This window comes from Saimiri boliviensis, chromosome 20 (assembly GCF_048565385.1).
Source record: "Saimiri boliviensis isolate mSaiBol1 chromosome 20, mSaiBol1.pri, whole genome shotgun sequence".
Taxonomy (NCBI): domain Eukaryota; kingdom Metazoa; phylum Chordata; class Mammalia; order Primates; family Cebidae; genus Saimiri; species Saimiri boliviensis.
Window position 1 is genome coordinate 21,239,656 of NC_133468.1, and position 21,037 is coordinate 21,260,692.

Genomic DNA, 21,037 nt, shown 5'->3' on the forward strand with positions numbered 1-21,037 from the left:
ATGTGAGTATCCCATACATATCCCATATTTCATATAGAGAATGCAGGCTATTGCAAAAAGAGTAAGTTAGCTACAAGGAATAGCCTTAGTGCAAACAGGGTAAATTCTCTTAACATTTTTTAGAGGGAAAAATGCATATTCACCATAGAAACAGTTAAACTACAGAAAATATAAGAAAATAAAAATCAACTATATTTCCACTGTTTATTTTAGTATATTTTTAGTCATTTAACTGTGCACTTAATATACCTTTTTAAATAAATGTGAAATTATGATATACAACTTGATTTCTTATATGCTCTTTTAAGCTTCACTTATTAATAGAACTTTCCTATGTCCTCACTCTTCTCAAAGTGTTCTTTATTGAATCATGTGACTGCATTAAAATTCATGTAAACATCCTTATATATTTGCTATATATACATATATATCTATATAATATGTATATGGAATGGATCAAAATTCATTTATTCTTATATATTAGCTATCTATACATATATACCTATATAGTCTTATATAAAATGTTTCTGAGATTTTTTTGCCCAATTATGAATAAAGTTGTTCTTAACATCCTTGTATATAGTTTTGTATAAATTCACATTAATTTATTAAGGTAGTATTTTTAGGAACAAATGGTTGCACATTCGGTGGATTTTGATTAATGTTGTATAGTTACCCTCCAGAAAGCTTGTGCCAATTTACAGTCCACCTGCCAGTATGTGCAAGAGGATGTATTTCCCTGCAGAATTTGTAGTACCAGATATTATAATTTGTTTAAGTTTTGCTGATTAGATGAGCGATAATTGTCATGGCTTAATTTGTATTTCTATTACATATCTGTGGTTTCTAATGGTGTTAAGCATTTTTTCACATAGTTACTGCCTATTTTATATAAAAGAAAATATTTTATTTTATGTAAAAGAGAATTTTAGTTCATCATAGCCCACCTAAGAAGGCTTCTCCACCATCCAACTAAAGCATTGGTCGCTGACTCATACTGTTTTATTTTGTTCTTCATGATATTTGTCACTGTCTGAAACTATCCTATGTATGTACTTGCTTAATTGCTATTTTCTGGGCCCTGTAGTGGACTGAGGGTCTAATGTTGGGTTCTCCAGAAGCCGATCCTGAAAGACCCTTTAACAAGCCCTCACACATAGTTTCCGTGCAATTGCAACCATGTACTGTGGGGAAGATATGTGTGGGGCATGTTAGAGACTGGATCAGCCACATGCTTCCCACTGAACTTTTAGCAAGGCCTTACCGTGAAATAGAGAGAAAAAAATTTAATCGCACATATTTTTTCCTCTGTCCACTGATGCTGCATGTCCCAGGAAAGTGTAAATATGTAAGTGGTGAGAAAGAGAGGGTATAAGGGCCATTTAAGTTCTCTGGGGTTGCTCTGACGGCAACACTCCTGCCAGATCTCCCCTGCTGGGATACCGAGGCTCCGTGGGGCTTGCATCATGCAGCACAGTTTGCTGTCTTTCTCTGCTCAACCCCACAGCTTCCTTTCTTTCACAGGTGATGGTCCTTAATAAATGTTCTTCAAGGTCTGCTTCTGGAGAACCCAACACTAGACAGAGCCTGAATCCACTAAGGGGCCCAGAAGATAGCAATTAAGCAACACACAGGATAGTTACCAATGATGACAAATACCACAAAAACATAAAACTGGGGTTGAGGCAGTGACCAACAGTAAGGGAAGAAGGGCTGCTTAGCTGGGTGGTGAGAGAAGGCTTCTTAGGTGTGTTATGACGAGCTGACATCAGAATGATAGAAAAGCGGAAATTCACTTAAGGTGGAAGGAACCTTCATACCCGTAACCCCAAAATCCCAACACAAAGAACCCAGGAATGGAAGGGTTCTAATTTTTTGATGGACAGCCTAATTAGAAGAACTTCAGATTTTAAATACATTTCTATAATGTATTCTATCAGTCAGAGACCTGACAGGCAGCAGATGGCACACTGAAAATGGGATAATTTGAAGAGAGTGCAATGAAAAGACTATTTACAAAGAGAAGAGTAGCACTCCCTCCCTCCCAGAGATAGGATCCCCAGGTTGCCACCAGATCCGCAGCCTTCCAGTTCTGAAGGGGAATAGCAAGAAACAGACAAGGGAAACTGGCCACAGGTTTTGCAAAAGGGATACAGGGGAACATGGCCACAGGTTTTGCAGAAGGAGACAATTTCTGTGGTCTCCCTTTCCTCCCACTCCAGACTCCTGTCCTTCTCTTCATTGGCCACAGCCACCCTGAAGCCCAGGGAGCCAGTTTTGGAAGTCCAAACTGCCTCCTCTTTAGGGACACAGAACTTGGTGGTTAAAGGTAGATTGTGGAACTGAAAGGGAAGAGAAGGCACATGTGTAGTTCACATTTTAAAATAATATTTGGAAGGATGAATTATAATATTTGGAATAAGTGAAAAGACAGCTGAGGCTGTAACTTGGTCTGTCACTGGCTAGCTGTATATCAGTATCTTCAAGCCACATTTTTTTTTTGCATTTGTTAAAAAAATTAAAAGACTGGTATAAAACTGATAAACTGGTTCTGAAATGGTATGACTCCGATGTGTCACAAATCAAAATAAAATATTAGAGAGGTTTTTTAATGAATGCAATGAAAAGTGTCTGGCATATTGAGACATTTGTCTGAGAAAAAATTAATCACTTTTGAAATAATCAGAGTGGCTTTCTAGTCTGTAAGGACTCTGTTTCGACTATATTTCTTATCATGATATTTTTAAATGTGTATTTACTTTTGTTTTTGTAGATTCAGAGGGTATATGGTGAGGTTTCTTATGTGGATATATTGCATAATGGCGAGGCTTGGGATTCTAGGGTACCCATTACCAAAATAGTGAATGTTGAACCTTGCAGATAATTTGTCAACTCTCACTCCCCTCCTACCTCCCTGCCATTTGCAGTCCTTGGTGTCTGTTATTTGCTTTTGTACACATTGTTTAGCTCCCACTTACAAGTAAGGAACATGCAGTATTTACCTTTCTGTTTCTGAATTACTTCACTTAGGATAATGGTTTCTAGCCCCATCTGTTTTGATACAAACACATGATTTCATTCTTTTTCATTGATGCATAGAATTCTGTAGCATATATATACCACATTTTCCTTATCTAGTCATTTGTTGATGGACACTTAGTTTGATTCCATGATTTTGCTGTTGTGAATAGTGCTGAGATAAATGTACAAGAGCAGGTATCTTTTTGGTGTAATGATTAATTTTCCTCTGGTTAGATACCCAGTAGTTAGATTGCTTGGTTGGATAGTAGCTGTATTTTTAGTTCTTTGAGAAATTTCCATACTGTTTTTCAGAAAGGTTATACTAATTTACATTTCTACCAACAGTGTATTAAGTGTTCCCTTTTCACCATATCCTTGCCAACATCTGATATTTTTTACTTTTCCATGATAGCCATTCTGACTGGGGTGAGATGGTATCTTATAATGGTTTTAACATGCATTTATCTGATGATTTGTGATGTTGAACATTTTTTTCATGTTTGCGGACCACTTGTATGGCTTCTTTTGAGAAATAACTTTTTAGTTAGTTAGTTTGTTTATTTTTGACACAGGGTCTCGCTCTATCAACCAGGCTAGAGTGCAGTGTCTCAACCATGGCTCATTGCAGCCTTGACCTCCAAGGCTCAGGTGATTCTCTCATCTCAGCCTTCCAAGTAGCTGGGACCACAGGTGTATGCCACCATGCCCAGCTAATTTTTGCATTTTTTGTAGAGACGGGATTTTGCCATGTTGCCCCGCCCCGGTCTCAAAGGCCTGGGCTCAAGCTATCCACCCTCCTCGGCATCTCAAAGTGCTGGCGTTATAGGTGTGAGCCCTAGCACTTGTCCAGAAATGTCTGTTAATGTCTTTTCCTCACTTTTTAATGATGTCATTTTTTTTCTTGTTCCATTGTTTGAGTTCCTTGTAGATTCTGGATAACAGTCTTTGTCAAAAGCCTAGTTTGCAAACGTTTTCTCCCATTCTGCAGATTGCCTGTTGATTGTTTCTTTTGCCATGCAGAAGCCCTTTGGCTTAATTAAGTCCCATTTGTCTATTTTTGTTTTTGTTGCATTTGCTTTTGAGGTCTTAGTTATAAATTATTTGCCTAGACCAAGAATCAAGAAGAGTTTTTCCTAGGTTTGCTTCTGGGATTTTATAGCTTTGGGACTTACATTGAAGTATTTAATCCATCTTGAGTTAATTATTGTATATGGTGGGAGATAGGAGTCCAGATTTCAGTGGTTGCAATTTAAAAAAGAGAATGGTTACTCATTTTTCTGGGATGCAGACTTCTTTTAAGACATAACTTAGAAGATAGTATATTCTCACCCCTGAGATAAACAAAGGACTATAGATGAGACTGCCAGGAATGTAATGCAAGAAAGGTTGGTCCTCAAAGAACTAACAACAGAAGAAAAATAATGACTGAAGCTAATATATCTATATCTATTAATATTTTTGATTGAGTAGTATTTATATGCTCACAAAAATGAGATTTTGTTGCATAGTGCTGTTTTGACTCCACAGGCATGCTATTTAAGGGAATGTCTTCATAACAGTGCTTGCATTTGTGGCAGAAACCTGTGTATCCCTTTAATGGTCACAGTTTCTTTGCAGAGGATAAGATTCCAGAAAATCAAAGAGTCACAGAAGGCCAAACAGCTGCAGAAGAGTACAAATAGCTCTAATCTGAAATGCATGATTTATCAAATGGGAACATGATTGCTAGCAATCTTACTTTTTTTGGTGATTACAGAGTTGAGCATAGTACTGCATGTGACTCTATATGAGGACTTTTAAAGAGCTTTTTAAAAACAATTATGCATGAGTCTTGGAGATTTTAGTCTAAGCAGAAGGCCTCTGTGGAGGTAAACCAAGAGGATAGAACGGCGAGGAATGCTGAGGGAGACCTTCAATCAGGGAAAAATATTAAGTGGGACTCCTTGGGGAGAGGCCTGTATTTGCTTGTCTGGGGTGGGCTAATCTACATAATTGACTAAAACAGAATGAACAGCTGTGAAATACAGCATTTGAATGTGTGGGTAAAACAAAATTACAAAATATACAAGGTCACAGAACATGTAATGTATTTTCATGGGATTACAGAATTTCTAAGTTCATTCAGTATATAAGAAATTGATCAATCCTCCGGAGAAGCTAAATGACTTTACCAACCTCAACTAGGTAGTTAGTTATGACATTCTAGTTAAGAATGCCGTCTCTGGAGTCAAACATCTAAAATTTATATTCTGGCTCTACCCCTCACTGCGTGTCAACCTTGGGGAAAATCACTGTACTTTTCTGTGCCTCAATTTTCTCAAGTATGAAATGGGAATAACAATAGGATTTAACTCACATTAATGAGATAATATATGTCAGTGACACTAGAGTGATACTAGATGATATCTGGTACATAGTAAGTGATCAATTAATACAAGATATGTTAGTTATTAGAGCACAAGCGTGAAAGTCACCTAACTCCTACAAACAATGTTTTACCTGTTCTACAAAAGTAAGAGCATATTACAAGGGAGATACTATAAGTAAGATATTAATTCCATTTTCTAACTAAAATGGCTGTGAGACACAGAATAACATTAAGTCTTCTTGGAGAATTTGAAAGTAAAAAATTTTTAAAGCAACATTGGAGGAAAAAACTCAGCTGAGCTCTTCGGAACTTTTCAGAAATTTAGTTCATACTCTAATGCTTAAACTCAGCAGTTAGATCTTTTCCCCCAATAGCCAAAGTGTTTATTTTAGTTTGTTTCTTAATTTGCAAAAATATACATCAATATATTTTTTATAATTGGCCTTTTTAACATGTTAATTTTTCTCTAGTAATTGATGCCCACTAATGCTGGAGAATTTCTTTATTCTTTGTAATTAGAATAAATTGTCCTTTTATGTAAATGCACATTTTGAACAAAGTAAAAGCATGCTGTGTATTACAACAATATGTTTTGAAAACAGGGTTAAGACATCTAACTTTTTTAGACACACAAAGATGTTGAAAAAAATATTTTGTGTGTGTGTGTGGAATAATTGGTTAGTTGCTTATATAAAGAAATCAAACAAGGTAGAAGTCCAAAGTCACTTTCTTATAATTCTGGTTAAAATCCTAACAAGATTCTCACATGTTTAGACATATGTCTGACTATACATTCTAGTCCTGAAGCCCCTCTTAAAGAGTCTGCTGAAAGGCCCAAGGTATGTCAGTTTGATTATGATTCTGAGGTTTTCATTTTGGCTGGCAAAGGTATTTGTTATTACTTAATAGCTATCTTTGGTCATATTCGGACTTGGATCCAAATATCATATCCAAACTTGGACTGCTGGCTAGGCAGGTGGCTTATTCCTGTAATCCCAACATTTTGGGAGGCTGAGATGAGAGGATTGCTTGAGCACAGGAATTAAAGAGTTGCCTGGACAATATAGTGAGACCTTGTCTCTACAAAAAATTTAAAAAGTTCACCAAGTATGGTGGTGCATGCCTGTAGTTTCAGCTGCTAAGAAGGCTCAGGTGGGAGGATTACTTGAGCCTGGGGAGTGGAGGTTGCAGTGAGCTGAGATCATGCCACTGCATTCCAGCCTGGGTGACAGAGTGAGACCCTGTCTCAAAACAAAACAAAACAAACATGGGGCTTGGCGCAGTGGCTCACTCCTGTAATCCTAGCATTTTGGGAGGCCGAAGCGAGTGCATCACCTGAGGTCAGGAGTTCAAGACCAGCCTGGCCAACATGGTGAAACCTCGTCTCTACTAAAAATACAAAAATTATATGGGCGTGGTAGCGGGCACTGGTAATGCCAGCTACTCTGGAGTCCAAGGCAGGAGAATTGCTTGAACCCAGCAGGCAGAGGTTGCAGTGAGCTGAGATCATGCCACTTCACTCCAGCCTGGGTGAAAGAGCAGAACTCTGTCTCAAACAAACAAACAAAAACCTTGGAATACGATGATACTATCATTAAGTCTCAGGTAATGACACTATAAAGCATTTACTATGGGTCTGGTACAAAATGCTGGCTTGCTTGTATTTCTTGATTTCATAGATGGCTTGAGTGATGGTTAGGCTGTGCTGTATATTTGTTTTCTTGCTCTATGTTAATATTTTATGACACAAGTCATTTTTGGATAATATTACCCAATGGCTAAGTAGTAAAGAGTTTATGCAAACATCTCTTAGTCCAGTCAGAATATTAGCATTTCCCAAGGGTGGTCTTCATCATGCAATAGAATTTACCCCATAGAAGACACATTTCCACTTTTAACTATAGAAGATTTATTATGGGTAAATAAGACACATTCTCGAGGCATCATTGACTCTGTCCTTTGATCGAAGACAGCTGTCTCACAATGGTCTTAAAAATTAATCAGGATGCCTATAGTGGTGTGCTAGCCTCACTTCAAAGACTCCTAGTAGTGGTGTTGAGTTATTTAAGGTCCATTGAGGATGTTTGTCATGATTCAAAAAGACATGTTCATGAAAAGCTCATTAACTGTATTTATTTTATTGACTTCTTCCTGTAGAAACAGCTCTGTTATAAATCAAAAAGGTCCCAAAGAACAGATGTATATGCTTATTCCTGAGCTTTTTGGAATAGATTAATTGCAGGGTAGCTTCCTCTATATTTTAGCTTCCAAATATATTTGAGAGTTTTTACATGAGCTAAATACAACACTTACTAAATATAGAGAATTGCATCAAAATCCTCAGTTTGAGAATGATTATGTTTATTGATCCCTCCCTTTGTTTTATTTATTGTTATATTTGTTTTATTGTTATTATTATTTTGGTAGGGGGTGTTGGTAGCATGTACCAGGTACTTATCAAAGGGCTTGAGATGTAAGTATGACAGAATGGATGTGGCTTCTGATCTCATAACCCACCTGGAAAGATGCAAGTTTGTTGTACATCTATATTTTGTTTCATAGAATTCCATATATATGTAGGGAGTAATTCTTTATTTTGCATATTTATGTGTTGGGACGCTATTTACATCCATCTTGATATCTCTGCCTAACTTATAATGTAAATGTGTGGGTATTCTACATGTCTTTATGTATATAAACATGTACTCATACTGTGAAATAACTTCTGGTAAAATGAGTTATCACTATATCTGCAGACTAGCAAGTGGTAATAACTATAACAAAAGTTACAGAACATTTTATGAGTTAAAAATCTCCCTACTTTTGTTATGTCACAGCAAACTAGCAAGTTTTCACTGAAAATTTCCGGATGAGGCAACTAAGTGTCAGAGAATACAAACGACTTGTCTGTTACTCATTTTCGACTATATGATCAGGACTCCAAATGGATTATTTTGGCTCCAAAGTTTCTGTTCTAATACAAGAGTAAAGCAAAATTACAAAATATTTACAAAGCATTTGTAAGAGTAGACGCAAATCCTTTGTAAATACTGACTAGAAGACATTATAAATGTCTTTTAGCTTTATGAAGTGTATTATACCATTAAAACAACAGTAAAATGCTGGACTAAATAGAAATGTGTTTGTGAGGAAAACACTTTTTTCTAATTTATTTTTACAACATGAGTAGAACCCATTGCTCCTGAGGTAGCATTAGCCAAACTATTTTTCCTGGTGTTTGCAGTACCAGTTCATGGATGCTAGTTGCCATGAACATGTATCAGCAGAAAGTATAAGCCACAACCTATAGTAGCAATTGCAAACTTCACTCATTAATACAATCGAGCCTTTTATTCTTGGTTCTCTCTCTCTTTTTAATTGCAAATATGCCCCTGTAACTTTCATATCTTTTGTAGTCATTCTATAAGATGTGGTTAATTTTCTCTAGTTTCTCGAGACAGGTTTATTTCTGCCATTTTACATAAATAGCTTTGGCATTTAAGGTGCCCATTTGTACCTAATTTTACTTCTGTTGAAAATGTCAGTTCTGTCGAGTCTATCATCGATGGGGAAAATGTGGCACATATACACCATGGAATATTACACAGCCATCAAAACCGATGAGTTCGTGTCCTTTGTAGGGACATGGATGAACCTGGAAGCCATCATTCTCAGCAAACTGACACAGGAGCAGAAAATCAAACACTGCATGTTCTTACTCATAGGCGGCTGTTGAACAATGAGAACACATGGACACAGGGAGGGGAGCACTACACACTGGGGTCTGTTGAGGGGAAATGTCAGTTCTGTATAGTAAAGATCTCTGTATGTTACTGGCAATTCAGAATGAATGTATATGTAAAACCAAACTAAAAAACAAAAAACATCAGTGGACCAGTGAGAAATTTAGCCAAGTATCACAGAGCCAAAATAAATTGTAATTGTTTAACCTTGAGTGAACAATAAAATGCAAATGTAAATTTTAATAGAATTAATAGAATATAGGAATTTAGTAAATCCCATTTAACCTAAAATTAGAATGTGCCTTAGGTTATAGAGCAAATCTAAGGCAAACCTGCCTCCTTTTGTTTTTAACTCTAAGTTAAAAACATAAACAATCAATTTGATAAGATACTCTTACCACTTATGTAATCTTAATTAAATGAATTAAAATATATCTATTGTTAAAAATATAAAAAGAGGCCAGGAGCAGTGGCTCATGCCTGTAATCCCAGCATTTTGGGAGGCTGAGATGGGTGGATCATCTGAGGTCAGGAGTTCAAGACCGGCCTAGCCAACATGTCGAAACCCCATCTCTACTAAAAATACAAAAATTAGCTGGTGTGGTGGCACACACCTGTAATCCCAGCCACTTGGGAGGCAGAGGAAGAAGAATCTCTTGAACACAGAAGGTGAAGGTAACAGTGAGCCGAGATTGTGCCACTGCACTCCAGTCTGCATGATGGGAGCAAGACTCCATCTCAAAAAAACACTATATACATATATGCATATATATAACCTCTGCAACCTGAGACACATCCTAATTTTAAGTTAAAAAAAGAGAAATAATGTAATAAAATAATCCTCCAAATATTAATAGAAATACTTACAATTAGCAAAACCAACTCCTAGCCTCTTTATAAATTCATGCATTTATTCATTCAATGGATACTTATAAAGTTCATTAACAGCGAATAGAACAAAGTCTGTGCCTTTAAACAGCTTAAACTTTATTGAAAGACAAATTCTTATAAAACATAAATAAGGCTGGGTGCAATGGCTCATGCCTCTAATCTTAGCACTTTGGGAGGGTGCTGGGGGAGGATTGCTTGAGACCAGGAGGTTGAGGCTGCAGTAAGCTGAGATTGTGCCATTGTACTCCAGCCTGGATAACAGAGCAAGAACCTATCTCTAAAAACAAATAAACCATAAATAAGCAAAATAATTTCAGATTGTAGTGACCGCTTGAAGGAAATAAACAGAAAGCCAAGAGTGGAGCATTAGTTAAGGCAACCACTTTGGGTGTGTTTCTTGGAAAGCCTCTCAGAAAAGATTATTTACAACTGAAGGATCAGAAGCAAGAGCTCTGTAAAGATCAGGGAGACAAATGTTCTAGGCAGAGAGAACAAGTAAGAAGGCTGAAAGATATTGATTGAGGACATGGAGTGAGGTGATATGGGAAAGAAGGAAAGGACCAGAGTATTCCAGATAGAGCAGGCCATAGCCAGGACTCTGGCTCATCTTGGAGGAGCCACTGAAAATGTTAAGCAGAGGAGTGATAAGATCTAATTTCTGTTTTTAAAAGATCTGACAGTTGTGTGGATAATGCATGGTGGGGCAGTGAATAGAGAGGCTGGGAGACCAAGGTCCTGCACTGACTTGGATGTGAGGCGGTGGGGATGTAGACTCAGAGGGGAGGCAGTGGTGATGGTAAGGAATTGATGCATCATAGCAAATAGGACTAGGTGAAAGAAATGAAGGAATTGGGATAAACATAAACCTAGGAGACTTTTCTAACAGAGCACAAATCTGAATGAAACGGAAATCAAACTAAAGAGCCAAGAATGATTTACATCAAGTTAATCACATGTCTCCATTCTACAGCTGAGGAGTGAGACTCTCACACCTGACTCAGGAATTTCATAGGCTCAGTCCACCTGGGTTACAGTTTTAGATTTTGTCCAAGACTTTTTAAATAAAAATGTCTAGCTTTAGATAGTTTCTCATAAGCTGGAACTATGTCTTACTTCTCTGTTCCCAACACATAGTATAGTACCCCTGACACTACAGTAAGCTAAAGTTGATCAAATTCAACATTAACTTCTAAAACTTTTAGTTTCCCTCGGCAGATGTAAATTTTTAAAGGGTCTACTATGTGCAAAGTATTCTGTTGGAGTTTTTGCTAAAAAATGGAACTCATACTTACATTGAGTGTGTTTTCAAACGTGGGTTCTTTCATGATCCTATGCTGCCTCATTGATCAGAAAACATACCTTCGTAACTCTTTTAGAGCTGTATAAATTTTTTGGCTCCTAGAAGGTCTTCCATAGAAACATCAGTAAAAAATAATGATAGAAATATACAGACAGATTGAAGGAATGTATTTATTTTTTTCCTGATAAAATAATAAAGGTACTAAGTGTTTGAAATAAATAACTGTGCCATCCCATAGAAGTATACTGTCTAGAGGATCATGAAAACATCAGATTACTCAGGACCAAATAAATTAGGTATAAATAAAAGGCTGACTGTGTATTATATTTAGGTACTGGCAAAATACTGTACTATGTATAGAAATGTGAAAAATGATGGATAAAAACTAAGATTGATAGATTACATTTTCCTATCTTGTGAAAGGGAGAAGAAAATAAATGTGAGAAAAACAGGAATATTCTTTGCCCATATTCTCAGTCAGCAGTGATGCTTGTAAAATAGAGTCCTGGCACCATTCCACCTCCTCTCAAGACATTCTGGAGGCATGGGAAGTACCTTTGGAAGAAACCCTCTCAGATTATTTTGGTACAAGTAGATAATGGGCCATACTTTGGGAAATGCAGATTTAGTCCAGTCTCTATCTTCTGAATCAGTGTGAGACTCATAAAGGAATATGGTTATCCAAAGTTGCGTCAGTCTTTTTCATTAGTACTTAGGCTAAATCACAGTCTCTTCTTTGATACTTAGATTTAAATTTCCAGCTCCAGCCTTAGACCTGCTATCAACACTCATCACTGCTATTTGTCTTCTAGAATCACAACCACAGCTGCCTGCATGATGGACCTAAGGAGGTACCCACTGGATGAACAGAACTGCACATTGGAAATTGAGAGCTGTAAGTTTTCCTGAGAATCCAGCTAGACTGGACTCTGCTTTAAGGTTCTCTTTATGCAGAGGCCTCCGTTCCTGGCTCATGTCCAGACCACAGGCCCCGCAAAGGTTCTGCTAGCTCACTAAATTTGGTTGAGGGAGGCATTGACAGCATCTTTTCTCAGTTATGCTGCTACCCTCTTAGTCTCATCCCTAAATCTTCGGGAGAGATATTTAGGGAAGAAATAATCTGGCAATAAAAGGAATATGCTAACAGCCTGGAAGGAGACCAAGGGCTATTTCAGGCATTTAAAATATGGAATTGGTGCAAACAGTTACAACAGGCTTTGGAAAATAGGTGGAGGTGGCAGAGTGTCACAAGTTGTCCTGTCTTTGCCTCTCATAAACTTTCTCTCTTTGTAATTGCAAAATAAATGTGCTGTTTCAGATTAGTTAAAACACTCATAGAGTATGGTTTTACAGAATGTTTTCTGTTGTTCTTTCAAGGGACTATTTTCAGTCTCTAAAGTATATTTTTTGCTGAAGGCCATCTGATGAGCAAGAGTGTGGTGTGTGTGTGTGTGTGTGTGTGTGTGTGTGTGTGTGTGTGTGAATTCTGTTTACGGTGCTGACCTGTTTTGCAGTGTGCTTGCTTTTCTAGGCCATGATTTTATCTTTCACGTTGATGATTCAGACAGCTGCCCTATTGGGTGGGCTAAAATGGTGATTTTATAACGATCTCCATTTTGGAGGTCACACAGGGAGGTGGTTTGAGGTAGAAAAACATTTTGAGTCTCTGTCACTTCTTTGCAGTGTTTCCATACTTTATCCCACTAAATAATTGGAAGCAGACAATTTTATATCCAGAATTCTAAATAATGAGTAACTGGACTGCTGTGAGGGTCCTCTTAGCCTTTGTGAGGAGTTTTAGCTCTGGCAAGCAGCATGACTAAATCATTGCTGTGAGCAGAAATATGGCATTTATGACACATTGTGGATATTTTTGCGCAATTCAAAAGATAGCTTCCAGGGATAATTAAACTTACATGTATTTTTGAAGAAACTGATTGCATACATGTATTTCAAGTCATCATTATTTTCAAATTATATTTTTGCCTTACAGAACTAGCTAATGAAATTGGTCCATAAGATTTCAATGATTAATTTTATGTAAATATTTTTAGGATAGCGTTGCATATTCCGTTTTCTGAACTTATGGCTACAACTTAGAAGGCATAATAATGTTCTACAAAGTCCAAATTATTTTGTAATTTCACATTGTTAATGTGAGAATATGCTGAAATAAGCACGTTGCTATGTACTACTCATGAATTGCTGTGGTGAAAGCATGTTTTGTTTCAGTTTTGGTATATGTGCTGTCAGAAAGAGCAGAAGGGCATTTTTTTTTATAGAAAATGTATTCCGGGATATCAAATAATCATAGTTATAGGTAGGTGAAGCACTTTCATGGATATTATTTCATTTGAGTTTTCCACAACGCTCTCAGATAAGTAAACAAGGTCTTTTTATTTTAAAGAACTGATACCTAAGAATGCAGGCAATACCCAAGTGTTTTCTGTTATTAAATTATAGAATATTTAAAAATTAACATGATAGGCCAGGTGCAGTGGCTCATGTCTGTAATCCCAGCCCTTTGGAAGGCTGCGGAAGGCGGTCATCTGAGGTTGGCAGTTTGACACCAACCTGACCAACATGGAGAAACCCCACCTTTACTAAAAACACAAAATTAGCCAGGCATGGTGGTACATGCCTATAATCCCAGCTACTCAGGAGGCTAAAGCAGGAGAATTGCTCAAACCCGGGAGGCGGAGGTTGTGGTGAGCCGAGATTGTGCCATTGGACTCCAGCCTGGGTAACAAGAGCGAAACTCCTTCTCAAAAAAAAAAAAAAAAAAAAAAAAAATTAACATGATAATTCATTAGGCTTTACATATCTCACTTCGATTCACAGTCATCTTGTTAAATAAGGTCAATATAAATATTTCTGTTTTTACAACTAGGGAGAACAGAATCAAGAACATAAAGTGATTTGTCCAACATCATTCAGCCACTTCGTGGTACAGTGGCTCTGTGCTGATGTGGAGGATAGCTGACTTACTTAGTAAAGACACTGATTTTGGAGGGACCAGATGAACAGACCCTTATTCTAAAACCCCTTAGTTTAAAAAGCAGGAAATTAGCCTGGCCTTATGGAAAGCGGGGCTTACTCATAGACTGTCAGCAAATCATTGCTACAGAGAATTAGATATGGTGTTATATTAAAGATACACATGATATCCAGGCTCTATTGTTGTAAGTAGGTTGTTTACTAACTAAACATTGAAATGAATTTAGGATCCTATTCCAAAACTACTAGTTCTCCAACTGATGCCTCTCATTCCATCTTATTCATTCATTCCCTTACTTTAATCATACACTAAGCGTTCATTCATTCTCATTCTTTTTCTCTGATCTCTTTTCCTCTCTCATCTTTCTCATCTCATCTTTCTCCTCATCTCTTTCTTTGTCCTTCTCCCTGTCATTCTCCCTCCTGCTTCCTCTGTCTTTCCCTCCCTTCTTTCTCTGTTTTTCTCTTTTCCTTCCTTCCTCTGGCAAATGAAGATTAACCTAACTGTGGCATTGCTAAATTACTAATACCTTCTCAGCATATCAACAATCAGTGTTTGGGGTCAGTCAAGGAGAGGATAACATAACCTGACTCTGGGCAGCTTAGAGTAGGGAAACATTAGGATTGAGATAATTGTTCATCATTCATTCACTCAGGAATTTATTTGTTTATTAAATTTTTACTGAACTGTAATCATTTACCAGGTATTGTAATAAGCTGTAAAGATATAATAGTGAATAGCAATATACAATATCCCTGGCCTCCTTTATTAAGGTGAGGAAGATAGATATATAGGGGTTATGTATCCCTAATCTGACATGCTTTAGACCAGAAGTGTTTTGAATTTCAGATTGTTTCTGATTTTAGAATACTCGCAATATATTTATTAGTAGTATATTACCATACTTAGCAGTTGAGCCTCCCTAATCCCAAATCTAAAGTGCTCCAGTGAGCATTTTATTTGAGCATCATGCCAACATTCAAATTGACTTGGATTTTGGAGACTTTCATATTTCAGATTTTTGGATTAAAGATACTGGATGTCTAATTTAAATCAATACATGTATGAATATAAAGTTGCATTACTAAAAAGTGCTGCCAAGATGAAGTACTTAGTTCTATAGCATATTAAAGATAGGCTGTTTAAAGCAAGCCTTGAAATAAAGTACAGAGGACTTTAAAAGGTTAATATAGACTATATCAACTTTACAACTTGTCTTAAATATGGAGGATTGGGGATGTTTTAGAGAATTCATGAGATTTGCAGAATTAAATGGGTCTTGATAATATTTATCACTGTGAAGGCCATGAAACTTAACTGCTGAAATCGAAAGGAGAAATCCAGTCCTAGGTGTTCCCAATTCTGTCTCCTAAAGCCACCATTTATTTACATGTTCCTGTTATCTGTGTGGTCAGAGGCAACTCATCATACTTTGTCAACATAGCATGCATCGTGTTTATATCTTTCTCTGAAACTTTCAGTGCAGGTTGGGAAAGGGGCACTGGAATACTTGCCTGTTTTTCTAGGGAAGTGTCAGTTGAAAAGCACCAAACAACAGCAAAGTTATGCCGAAGCCTACATATACAAAATTCTTTTAAATATTCTTGCTGTTTAGGAAAGAGTTCTAGTACAGAAATAGTGAATCTTCCCAGGTGTGCCAATGCTTTGGTAATCTGATGCTGCCATGTATAATTTAGGACTGTTAGTACAAGTCAAAGATTTCTATATTTAAAAAAAAAGTAAGCTTTAATCACATTGTCAAGAAGACATTGAAACTCATTATACTGCAAGGCCACTTAGTATGTCACATCCAGAAATTAAAAAATAGTGAAAAGGGGGTGGTGGAAGTATATATCTGTGAAATGGGAATAGTCAGGGTGTTACTCAGCTGTATTCTGTGCCAGCTCAGCTATACAATATCAGTGTCAACTACATGGCCTCATCATACCCGCCTCCTACCCGACTCGGGAGAAAAGCTGCCTTCTCTAGCCATCACTCTGGTTCCTGGTTTTCCACTTAGGGCATGTGAACTGCTTGTCTGAAAAGGAATAAGGAATTCTCTAAACTGGACCCATTGATAAGCTGCACAAATTACTAAAAATCCAAAGGATAATTTTTTGTTCATTCATTTATGTGCTTTTGTCTCATCTTACCTCTGAGTAAGTTGGACTGGCCAGTGTCAGTGTCTCAGAGAAGAAGTTTAGTGTTCTTATTTTCAACACTGAATTTTTCAGTCAATCTCAGCCGTAATGGGATCTATGAAGAAGTAGAAGACATAAAACTTTCTCAGCAGCTCTTTTATAGGCACCTTCACAGGGATACACAAAGTGTTTACTGAGACATCCAGTCAGGTATCTCCTTTTAAGATTTAAAAAAAGAAAAAAAGTCCTACACACTGCCCTTTGTGATAGCATCAGAAACCAGTTATTGCTGGCCTCTCACAGTCACTGATTACCTGAGAAACACTGGCAAAGTCACCCCCTTACCGGAGCCTCTTTCTTCAGGGGTAAAATGGAAATAATAATACCTAACACAGGAGATTGTTATAAAGATTACATGAAGTCATTTAGACAAAGAATCTAACACATAGCTTTGGTCCATGGTAGACATCTAATAAATAGCAACTTCAATAATGAATAATTATTATTACTATAATAATCCCGGTTTTGGTTGTTTTGTTATATTTTGAAAGCCCCGTACTGCCACAGATTGCGCTACTTATGAGATTAGTAAATCTAGCCAAGGAGACCCATAGCCCAGCATCACTCTTCTCCACCTTCGTAGACTTTATTCTGGCCCTTGCTTTGACGTTCCAAGTAAGTCTCATTTTCTGCAGTGCTATCTACTTCCTCACAGAATGTTTCAGCCAGCTGTGCCCACAGTATAAAATGCAAATTAATTTATTTTACTTTGGCTGGAGGGAAAAGGATTAATAGCTAGCTTCAAAATCCAAAGATGGATATTTAAAAACACTTTGACATCTGGACTTGGATTAAGTGAAAGAACAGTCCATTTATAAATGTAATCCCTTCATGGTTTTATTAACATTTCAATTGGCCAAAGAAGGCAATCACCCCTGGTGATCATCTGAAGCCTATTTGATTGATATAGCAAAAGGTACTTGTGAGTGTGTGAGAGTGTTTTGGTACAGGCATCTCTTCTGCTCGGAGTGTGCACCATGCTTTAGGAAGGCAGAAGACAGAAATGTGCCTGTTGCTGTGTTACTGAATTCCAATTTGTATATTATATAAAGACAACATGTGGTTGGGTAATTGATGGAATAAAGGCTATATTTTCTTTATTCAACAATTTTATTCTAAATCATCCTTATTGAAGAGGTCAGTATAGATTGATAACAGTGAAGCATTTGAGGTATTGCATCCACATTCACTACAGCAAAGAGCGAATACATTTGAATCCAGGTTATGCTATGTATTCACTAATATTTCAGTAAACATAAATATAGTATTTTTAAGAACTTAAAAAATGAAAAGCGCATTGCATTTCTCCATTCCCAGGTAAACGTTGATGCACCTTAGAGTGTATCAGTCATCTCAAAACATCTGTAACAGAGGAAGTGGTGAGCAGATGGGGCTCTGTGCAAACGTGATATAGTGAATAGGAGGGTATTTTTTGAATAGAGATAGACTTGTCTAGTACAGTTTCCTCAAACTAACTAAACCGGTCACTTAGCTTCTTTAAGCCGTAGTTTCCCGTCTGTACAATATTGGGACCCTTGAAAGTAATAAGATAATCAAGATGGAGATATTTGTGCAATGCTTGGTACTGGTATTTCCATAAGTAGCAGCTGTTATCACTATAGCATCATCATCATCATTATCAAATTACTCCTGGAATACTGTGCTCAGTTAGAACATTTATCCTGTGGAAGGAACACTTAGGCTAGGAAGGATGGCAATGTTTGAACAGGATAGCTATTTTCAAATAAACATACAATTTCCTCTTAAGGAAGGAGAGTAGACTCTGTGTACCCTAAGGGTAAAATTAACTAATGGTAAAAGATGCCAAAAGATAATTTTGGGCTGAAAGTTAAAAAAAGAAAAGTTCATAGCAGTTACAGCTGGTGAAAAAGCAGATGGGCTGCCGTATTCTGTAAAACCATTTGCTGGGAGTAAAGGAATTCTTTCACTGAGCAAGTGATGGGATTACATGATTTCTAAGTAGCTGTAGGTTAAGGGTCACTTGGCACAAGCAAAAAGATATGGGACTTCAGTTAAAGGACAACTAGGCAGGCCCTGGTATGTGAAGATGCAGATCCCACATGCATATATCTCTGAGAGCAGGGCTATTTAGGAAAAGATGAAAATCACATCCCTGCTAAAATTTAAAGTAGAACAGCGTATGTGTTTTGCTGATGGTCTGTTGTTGTTTAGCTAGCAATCTTTCTTCTCTCAGATTTTCCACATAGGAATACATCTCATACTTGTGCCTATGAGAAATAAGGCTAAAACCCTAATATTTTTCTGTCTTTCCAAATAATCTAAACCTTCTTTTGAATATTTTGATCTTTTTAAGGCTCAACAGAAGAGAAGGTATGTGTGCGTGTGTCTGTGCATGTTTGTGTGTGAAAGTGGGGTGTAAAGTGTAGGTGTTATATAATGAAGCTAACAAATCTTTTAGGTGATCTTTGGGTTATTTTAAATTAGAAAAATACTCTTGTAAAACTCTAGTGAGGGTTAGTTATTTATTGAGAAAAAAGCAAAGAGCAATGCAAATACTCCGTGGTATTACTGCATACAAATTTAATTTGCTTCACTCTCCTATTTTGATATTTTCTTGAATTGTATCCAGTGTTGTGGAAGTGATGAATTTATTTTTCCATCCTTGCTGTGTGAAGATACTTTGTTGGAATGTGGTCTTGGTTTAACAATTGGTCCCTCATGACCAGAGACAAGTGCTTGGATGTGCATGTAGAACCTCTGGCATTTCCCATGGATATTTCTGACCTTGATGTATATCTGAACTCGAAGACTCTGCCTTTTCAATTTTTCCATTATTAGAAAGTAAAGTAGTGACTTGGATATAAAGGATATATCTTAGCATTGAATATGAAAAATAACACTAAGAACCCTTCCTACTGAAGTGTTTTCCCCGTAGTGAAGAGAAATCTTGTTTAATTTCTTCTTTCACTGTCTTGATTTTTCTCCTTTTGAGGTTTGCACTAAATAGATCACTGGTCTCCTGTATCAATCTGTCATGGATATGAACTGAAATTTTAAATTCTTATCTTCCAGATTGCTAACATTTATTTTATTCTAAAGAAATTATTGTTGGTAAATATTTTCTTTTGGCAGTCACATTTTCAGTTTCTAAGAACTCTGCCTTATGTGGTTACTTATTTTCCATAGTCACTTGTTTTCATGGAATGTCCTTTTAGTTTTAAAAATGGAAATTTAAGTTATTTTATAAGTTTTCTGCTCTGTTGTTCTTTTTGTGATGATGTATGTTGGCTTATCTTGGTCTTTTTTCATGCTGATGATTTTCTTCAGATGTCTGCTGATCTTGGAAGTCAATTGGTATTTGTAAATAAAAGATTAATTTGACCAGACCAAGTCTCTCATAAGAGTTTATAGAACCTATATGCATTTAATCAGCACTTTTACAGATGGTTTCCATAGCCAGCCTCTTTACTGAAGAGGATGGGACAGGAGGAGAGCTGGGCTTGCTCACCAATCTCCCTCTTTAAGAGAGTGTGCTAGGACCTTTCACAGATAAACACGACTTTCATCTGAGCCTCCTTTCCCTCTATTTATAGAAGTGCCCAGAGCTATCTAAAACTCTGTTCTGATTCTCTTCAGTCCAATATCTAAATTAGGAACTAAGCAGCCCCCAATTGTTTAAGGGGCTTTATTATGTTTTAATCTTGGGTGAAATCACCACAGCCAGTTGTAGGAAAGGAAGAGAATGAGTCTGACAGATCCATGGACAAGCTGCCACGTTGAACTTGCTGACTGAGTTTAGAAATTCTCTAGGGCATACGTTCTCAACCTTACGGCATATTTTTAAATCACTGTTGTTTTTTTTTTAATTCAAATGATCAGGCAATGCCACAGGCCCATTGAATTAGTAATTTTAGAAGTTCTTCAGGTGACTACAGTGAACAGCCAGCATTGGGAAAGAGTGTTCTGGAGCGTGATTCTCACATGTGAATGGGCAGGAGAATCTCCTAGAGGGCTTGTTAAACCCAGATTGCTGGGGTCCCATCTGCAGGCTTTCTAATTCAGTGGGCCTGGCTGAGGTCTGAAAATGTGCATTTCTAACAAATTCCCAGGCCATACAGATACTGTTGGTGCAGGGACCACAGCGTGAAAGTCACTGCTCTGGACTTTAGTGGGAAGATTGGTTCCCTCCTTAGCCCTGCTTCATTCAAATCCTGTTTTAGGTTGAGGTTTCTGTTTTTAATTTTTGAATCTACATAACCTCATTTACATTCTAACTTTTCTACATTTTTCAATATTTTTAGCTGAATGATAGCATACTTTCCCATTTTGTAATGCTAGTACGGATTTATTACTGTACCTTCCTTTTAGCGTTATTCCTGTATCATTGGAGTAGGGCAGGAAAGGTAAATATGCTGTCATAAACTGTAACTCACCTTTTTAAAATACACATATTAATATTTAACTGCATATGCAATATTTAATCCCATTTTTTAAATTTAAGAGCATTATCACATGTATCTTATTTTCTGAAAT

The 21,037-nt window shown here is 37.0% G+C and overlaps 1 protein-coding gene across 3 annotated transcripts in view; it reads left to right on the forward strand.

Moving 5' to 3' along the window:
• The window catches only part of GABRB2 (gamma-aminobutyric acid type A receptor subunit beta2), a 260,683-nt gene that overhangs the window by 123,189 nt on the left and 116,457 nt on the right, over window positions 1–21,037 (forward strand). For all 3 annotated transcript variants that reach the window (XM_010345325.3, XM_074390679.1, XM_074390678.1), the window contains one exon: window positions 12,136–12,218. In XM_010345325.3, coding sequence (XP_010343627.1) covers window positions 12,136–12,218 — 83 coding nt within the window. The remainder of the gene's footprint in view (window positions 1–12,135; window positions 12,219–21,037) is intronic.